Source organism: Gavialis gangeticus, unplaced genomic scaffold (assembly GCF_001723915.1).
Source record: "Gavialis gangeticus isolate Ggan-Ray unplaced genomic scaffold, GavGan_comp1, whole genome shotgun sequence".
NCBI lineage: Eukaryota > Metazoa > Chordata > Crocodylia > Gavialidae > Gavialis > Gavialis gangeticus.
This window is the reverse complement of record NW_017728992.1, coordinates 71,520,536-71,528,564: the sequence shown is the minus strand read 5'-3', so window position 1 is coordinate 71,528,564 and position 8,029 is coordinate 71,520,536. Positions and strand designations below refer to the sequence as shown.

The following is an 8,029-nucleotide window of genomic DNA, read 5'->3' as shown; positions in this document are numbered from 1 at the left end:
AGGGCTGATCTGGACTGGCCCTGGAGCCAGTGCACAAGTCCAGTCTGGTGCAGGCACTGTATTGTAGGGCTCCACGGGTTGGCTTCTCCAGCCTGTGAGCCATACCTTTGATTCCTGCTTTATATTGTGCACAGTAATGTCCATGAATATATGGAAGCAGGGGGGGATTGAAAGGATGAGTCACCTGGGATCAAAGAGCATTATACTTAAAGGAATCCTTCAAGGTTAAAAGAACTCTTACTATAAAGTTGTGCTTGCTTGTACCTTGAGGGTTTGATATGATATCATTTGATTTTGAAATTTGTAACTGCACAAAACTGGTACAGTTGCAGAATCTGGTTTCGGTGGAGGTGTAGCTGTACACTGTCACGGGGTTGGCTATGGAGACTAGATGCAGTTTCAAGGAACAATATCAGATAACTGGCTATTTTATTTTGCCTCAGCTGTAACAGATAACTAGGTAAATGTTCAATTTGCAGAAAAGCAATGTAGAATGTAATTGTTTGCAGAATTTGTAAGAAACATTGTTATAAATGGTCAACATGTACAGTAAACCAACTACTGAAGGCTAAAAATCTTATTTGTGTAAAAATTATGCTTATGCAGTGAGAGGAAAAACTTGACAAATACTAGCTAAATGCTTAACAAAATTATTAATGTGTAAATCGTATATATAAAGACTTTGAGGCCAAAATTTACCACCTCCATTTTTAAAGAACAGAATCTGGTCTTCCATCTTAATCGCATTGATGTTTCTTTTGATGACTAAAACCCTCAGTTGCTGACCCTAAAATATGTTTGGTTGTTTGAATATCATGCAGATTTAAATATATTTACTCTTATATATTTTGATTAGGAACACATGCAGACCCATCAGGCTGGACCATCACTAAGTTCTCAGAAACCAAGAGTTTTTAAATGTGATACTTGTGAAAAGGCTTTTGCTAAGCCAAGTCAGCTGGAGAGACACAGCCGTATTCACACAGGTAACAACTGTTGTTGGCTCTTACAATTTTATTATGCATCTTGTGGTATTTTATGTTTTGCTTAAAGCCTCTGATCCTGGACTTCTGAATATTGACCTTCATTAAACACAAGAGCTCTAAAACACCAAAAGGCAAATTAAAAACCCGATATTTCTTATTTTAAAAATCTCCTTATTATTAAGCTAATCTCATGTGGGGATTCTGCCTCAAGTTTTAAATGCTTTGGGGTCATAATACCACAACTTTGATGTGAGCGCCTCAATTTTCCCTGCTAAGTACTATGTAAATAATATTTTGTCAGTTACTGGAACAGGCTGAAATAGTTTTATGAGTAAACCGTTAATTAACTTTGTTTACAAATATTGTATGCGACTTTTCTGAGGCAGGTAGGGGAGCATTTGTATGCATGTAGATGTTTGTCTGTCTTGCAGGGTGGTCAGTGGTGGTCAGGCACACAAGTAGGAACCCGCTGTTTGCTGATAGCAAAGCCTGTGAATTATACTTCATTTGATGATTACTCAGGTTCTCAAGTTCTCATGCTAATGCATTTACACTTATTTATAAATAACTCAGATAAATTGTTTTCTAAGATTGTAGTTGTATTAGGTAAATTATATTCTTAATAACACTTAAGCTCTCTTTTCCAAGGCAGTACTTCCTCTAACTCTCTTAATTCAGTGATTTCCAACCTTAAGCTCACCCCCTGCTAGAGGCTGGAAGCACTGCAGCACCAGCTGCCTTCCTCTGCATATTAGAATGAGTTCCGACATGAGCTGGTAATGCTCTGAGCAGCTGCAGTCTTCTTCCCTGCTGTGTCTGTCTAGCAGCAACCCTCTACTTGGTGAATTGTAAAAAAAAGGAGGAGAACGGGTTATTTTCCCAATTGCCTGGTTTCCTTCTGTGGAATAGGAAACCCAAAGAAGACAGGATTAAGCTTGATTACTGTGCTTAAGCATATGAGGAGCAAAAGATGACTACCCCACTCCAAACCTAGAGTTCTGTCTCCTGACATCTTTGTAGATTTTGGGCATTAACTGAAATCCATGATATCTAAAACAGATTTCTTAATCTTCCATTCTGTGCCATCCTTATCCTGCTTTCTGGTTCTCTGACTAATAGCCAGCTTGCTTATACGTTAAACCAGTGGCGCTCAATCGTTTGGCACCACAGACCAAATGAGTTGCACAGGAGCCCATCTACATACCGGAATTAGGCCCTGAGGGCCCAGCACTTCCCCTTCCCATCCCTTGAGTGTTGGGATTGGGCCCTGGGGGTCTGACACCGCCCTTTCCCATCCCTCACATGTTGGAATTGGGTTCTGGAGTGGGAGGGGGCAGACCCACACACTGGGATTGGACCCTGTGATCCAGAACTGCCCCTGCCTAGCCCTGTGCACTGAGATCAGCACTGGGTCCAGCGTGCAGGGCCCAGGGCTCCCAAGGCGTCCAGAGATTTGGCAGCAGGGGAACAGCACCACTATTCCCCCACCAACAAATTTCCAGAACTGTGGGGAGCCCTGTGGCTGGGTCTGGCCCATGGGCCGGAGGATGAGCACCCCTACCTTAAACCCATAATCTAGACATTGTCTTTAATTTGGGCTTTACCCTGTTTCTTCACACTCAGTATAAGTCTGGCAGATTCTTTCAGCATCTCCACAGAGCTAACTCTAGCTCAGAGCTAACTGAAAAATGCTTTTTTTCTTTAGTTAGCAAGTGCAATCTCACTCTGCTTATTTGCATTGGTTTTATATGCTGTTGCATAGAACAGTTTCCTAGCTGGTCACTTTGACCACATCATTCTTCTCCTTATTTCTATCTACTGGTTTACTCTTCTCTATTAAACTGAACATCAACTACTTGTCATCATTTTCAAGGGCCTTTAAAGCTTATCCTCACTCTTCCTATCAACTTTTATTAGGTATGAAGATATTGAGTCCTGCCTCCAGTCAACCCAGAATGCCAGTATCCATTACCCACCAGTGACATTTTCAAATAAGCACTTACATGCTTTTTCCCATACTGCCACCCAGGCTTTGGAGAAGTTCCTTACAAACATTCACATGTACCTCAAATCCCTTCTTTAAATTCTCTGTTGTTATGATGCTTACAAAACAACTTCTGAGGCTGCTGATGTGCTAAAACCACTGCCTGTCACCGATTGTTTTTGTCTCGTTTTTTGGTACTTTCCTCAGCTGTACTTGCCTTTTGTTTTGTACTGTTTTAAAATGCTCTGACAGGATCTACAATTGTTTTTATGTTGAATATAATTAATAATGTTGATGTTAAATATAGTATGATTAATAATGATAAAGGTAATAACAGTAGCGATGATGGTTTGTACACAGTGGGAGCCTGGTCCATAACTAAGATGATACAATAAATAATTGGGCAACCAAAGAAAAAGAAGAGCTGGCAACCAGCTTCTAGCTTTACCTCCCATTAGATGCAACTAGGTAGCGGAAAAGAAGGAATAATTTGCATTGCTTTTCAGTATCCACTGCCTGGTGGATAGTCTGAGTGAAGCACCTCAGCCTAACCAGGGCCCTGTGAACAGTTTTGTCTTTGTGTCTTTTGACCATAATGAAATACTAGATTTGACCCTCAAATTGGAAAAGTTGGGCACTGGTATATTAATTGATAGGTTTGCTAATTCAGTATCTTATAACTGGAGAAGAGCAAATGCAGTACTTTGTATGTAAAAAAACAAAACAAAAGAGGGGGCATAAAAAGGCTGAGGGGAAGAAACCCAGGGAACTTCAGGCCTGTTAGCTTACATGGTCTTAGAACAGATTTTGACAGAAAGAATGATCAAGAACATATACACAAAATATGAATTGTGGATTTACCGAAAAAAAGATTGTCAAAGTAATTGGATATCTTTCTATGATGGGATAATTGATTTCTGTAATAAGAGTAGTTGGACCTAATCTTACTGGCTTTAAGCAAAACAGTTGACATTGTATCTCTCAGGAAATTATTAGCTGTAATGGAGAGGTTTATGTAAGCTGGATAAAGGAGCTGGCCGAAAGGGAGGTTACTATAGGTTTTATTGAAAGAAGAATTTTACCAGGGTGGAAAAAAACGGTTGAGGAACTGATAGGTCTTGGCCTTGTGTTCATGTGATGCTTTTATTAACCATTTAAAATTAGTTTAAATATTTTAGCATTACTTATGCATCTCTTGAGCAACACAGAGCAAAAGAGAGGTTGGGAATAGAAAAATAAAATAATGAATATAAAAATTGAGACATATTTATATCTATTTTCACATTGAGAAATATAAATGCCTTCCTAGGGGATTTGGAATCCTTCACTTTTGTTAACTGAGAAGTACACATTTCTCTCATGTCCAGGGGAGCGTCCATTTCAGTGTACACTTTGTGAAAAAGCCTTTAACCAGAAGAGTGCGCTTCAAGTGCATATGAAAAAGCACACAGGAGAGAGGCCTTATAAGTGTGATTACTGTGCAATGGGCTTTACACAGAAAAGCAATATGAAACTTCATATGAAAAGAGCTCATGGCTATGTTGGTAAGTAACATGACATGTAGTAATGTTGAATGTCAAAAGCCAAATTCTCTCAGAAAAACATAGGAAATGTATGGGAAATGGGTGATATATATAAATGAAGTGATAAGTGTGTAGCTGAATGCAAAACCAACTAAGCTGGTGGTTTTAAGCAGAAGTCATTGAGTGGTACCAGTATCATCTTGGTTCTGTAATGTACATCAGGGCTGTCCAACTTTGGAGTGGCTAGGGGCCACCATCTGTATTCTCTCCCCACCTCACTCTGCCCTGCCCCCAGAGGCTTCCAGGAAGCAGAAGTTGGAGGAGCAAGGAGCGGGGTGCAGAGAACCAAACAATAGCAACAGCAGGAGAAGGATGGGGAGTGGTGCCCAGGTAGAAGTCCACGCACTGCAAATTTAATTTAAAATGTAATCCCTTGGAAGGCCGTGAATTGGACAGCCCTGATGTGTAGAGCTCTATGATAAGAAATGCTAAAATCTGGCATACAGATGATATGCAGTTTTGTAAAATTACTGGTACTAGCCAGTTCTAGTGATTTACCCTGTTACCTTTGACTGAACATTTTTAAAGTATATTTCTAATTGATTTACAAAATCTAGGTAAGTTGCACAATAAGTCCCTTGTTTCTACTTTTTCTCATCTGTGCAGTTTTTATGTATAGTATTCATCCCTCTTTTTCTGTTACACTATGATAGGTACTGTACAAGAATCTGCCAGTCACCAAGAACAAGAAGGGGAAGACATTAATCGTGCTTTGAATTTAGAAGAGGTGGTTCAAGAATCCTCAAATGAATGGCAGAGTATAAGCAATGTATTTCGATGACACTTGGGTGAAAGCTTAAAAGGCTTTCAGGACTTGAAAATTCTCTACATAACTTTTGAGAAAAGTAAAGAATATGGATTTTACAGTTAAAGCTTCAAGCATTGAAAACATTAACAGTAGAATAATATATTATAGTTTTTTTAATTATTTACAAAAAGTACCTAAAGAATCATTGTCTTTTGTAAGCTTGTAGAACAATATTGGAAAAAAAAACCCCATCAATTAATTTGTGCTTAGTTGTCTACAAATCAGTGAACTCAGGTAATATATGCAGTTTCATCTTCTAATTCACAGTCAGTGTATCTACTTGAAAAATTAACTGGAACTTCATGTCAGGAAAGAGTGGTTCCCCAGTATTAGCAAAGTAGGAACTCCATGAAATCTCATTAATTTTTTTAGTATATAAAGAAATATTTGGCATTGGAAAGAAAAATGTTAAGAAGTAGATGTATGCAGTACAGAGTTGAATTTTACATTTCACAGGAAATTGTTACATTTCTGTTTTTAACCTCTTGGTGCATTTTAAGAAGTGGTAGAAAGTGAATCTCTGTTGCATTACAGGACATTTCTAAAGCTAACCTCTTGAGAGAGCTGAGTCATTTCTATTCTGATTTCAAAGACAGATGGCCATTATTTTTACATTAAAATGTCTGAGGCTTCAAACTCAGCAATAAAGCCTCCAAGAGAATTCAGCTAGAAGATGAACTGATTGAACATCACCTTTTTGTTTTCCGTATGGATCATCAGATACATATCTCAGTATCTGTGGAAAGCACAGCCATATACTAAGCGTGATAAATAGCATAAACTTTTACATTGAATAGCTTGCAGGAAGTGAACTACACAACAGGTTGCTTCAGTTTAACATAGAAGTAATCTGTAGTGTAAAAAGTTACAGTACCAAGTCCATAAAATCCTTATTTTCTTTTTAATCAATTCTGAAAATATTTTACTTCTTTAAATCATTGTTTCAGTAAAACTAGCTAGTTAATTTAGTGCTCACCTGAAACGTGCCATTTGTTTAGCATATTCAAAACAAAGAAACACTGGAATAAATGTCATCTTTTAGACATTCCAAAGACAGAAAGCTCTTTTCTTACTTTTACTCTGTTCCTTTGAATTTATTTATATTTTTTATATATAGTGTGTGTACATATTATATATATGTATATATACAGATATATAAGCCTCTGTGTGGCTGTTCAGTATATTTTGTAAATACTAATTGCAGTTGCAGGAAGAGTTCAACACATTTTCATCTTCATATGAACACTTCTAGATCAGTGTTAGATTTACTGTCTTGTAAAATAGAGTTGGTTTTTATTTTACTTCCTGAATAATTGCCCTCAGATCCAATCTTCTCCCCCCTTTTCTGTAAATATTATCAATACTTTGTGTATTATGAGACCTAGTCATTTCAGATTCCTGAAGCAAGAAATCACTGCTGGTTTTGATAGGGCACCTCTTAATTTCTTTTGTTAACTCTTGGCATATGTATATAAGTAATATAGCTGGTGAATTAAAATAACATTTTGTTATGTGGAATATTTAAGTCAGAAAAATGTTAAATAATATTAATTTTTTCCAAACTCTTCTGTGTGTATATTTTTAAGTGAAAATTTGAAATGAGTATTTCTAGTCATTTCAACTAATTCAAGTAACATTTTCATACCTAAAATAATTCTGCTCAATATTCAATACAGATCTGAAGTTCTTTCATTTCAAAAGTTTATTTAATTTCAGACAAGCTGTTGGATTCCTTTTAGTATGTTCAGATGACGATTTTTAATTAATTTTATTCTTTTTCATGTCACTCACAAATGCATTTTATATGCACAAACTGAAGACTTACTGAACTTCTGGTATTGTTATGTTTGTGTCAATGACTACATAGCATTTTAAAATATAAAATCTTAGCCTTGAATGGCTTAGAATGCGTGTAGTATATAAACATCTTAGGCAAACCTTTCAGAGAAAATTGGATAGATATTTAGACAACTTGGTAGGCATTGGTTTTTTCATACAGACAATGGTGATATTAAAGGTTTATATATATACACTATGGCTGAAAAATGGGCTTAAAGTGTTTTCAGCCAGCTGTAACTGTCCTTTACAGCTGAAACTCAAATAATATTTGGGTTCAAGATGAGTCAGATGGACTTAGGTTTTTTAATGAAACTAACAAGAAAATGGCAATAGCTGTTGCCATCAAGGGGAGTGTATATGACCAAGGATGTGGCTGGACATAACACTTGAATCATTCTAAGAATGTCACTAATTAGGAACTGGTTTACAGTTGTCCCTGGACAGAAGTATCCATGTATACAGTGCTAAGGGTTCTAAGTAGGACCCTCATCTTTTAAGGACTGCATTGCTGCCAAAATGCCACCATGTGGTGGTAGAGTGCCTAGACTATTGTGCCTTCCAGGCATTAGTGCCTGGAGTTTCCCTAGAATTCTTCTGGAGCCCCAGGAAGACCTGGATTGGGGCTGGGGTTGAAGTGGAGGGATTGTGAGGTGCTGGGAGTGGGGGTAGCTATGTGGACCCCTACTTGTGGTTCCCGGGAGGCTGGATGCTCTGGCTATTCTCTCCCAACGCCCTCTCCCTCCCTTCCCACAAGAGCTTTTCAGTACTCAAGTAACTTGCATTTTCATCAGTTGCATAGATGTGTGTGTGTGTGTGTGTGTGTGTGTGT

At 37.8% G+C, this 8,029-nt stretch overlaps 1 protein-coding gene across 4 annotated transcripts in view; it reads left to right on the top strand.

Annotated features, from left to right (window-relative positions):
- ZNF236 (zinc finger protein 236) overlaps window positions 1-6,923 on the top strand; it is a 161,215-nt gene extending 154,292 nt beyond the window's left edge. For all 4 annotated transcript variants that reach the window (XM_019524222.1, XM_019524231.1, XM_019524238.1 and 1 more), the window contains 3 exons: window positions 857-986; window positions 4,338-4,514; window positions 5,207-6,923. In XM_019524222.1, the coding sequence (XP_019379767.1) occupies window positions 857-986; window positions 4,338-4,514; window positions 5,207-5,334 (435 nt within the window). In that variant the 3' untranslated portion in view covers window positions 5,335-6,923. The remainder of the gene's footprint in view (window positions 1-856; window positions 987-4,337; window positions 4,515-5,206) is intronic.
- The last annotated feature ends 1,106 nt before the right edge of the window (window positions 6,924-8,029 follow it).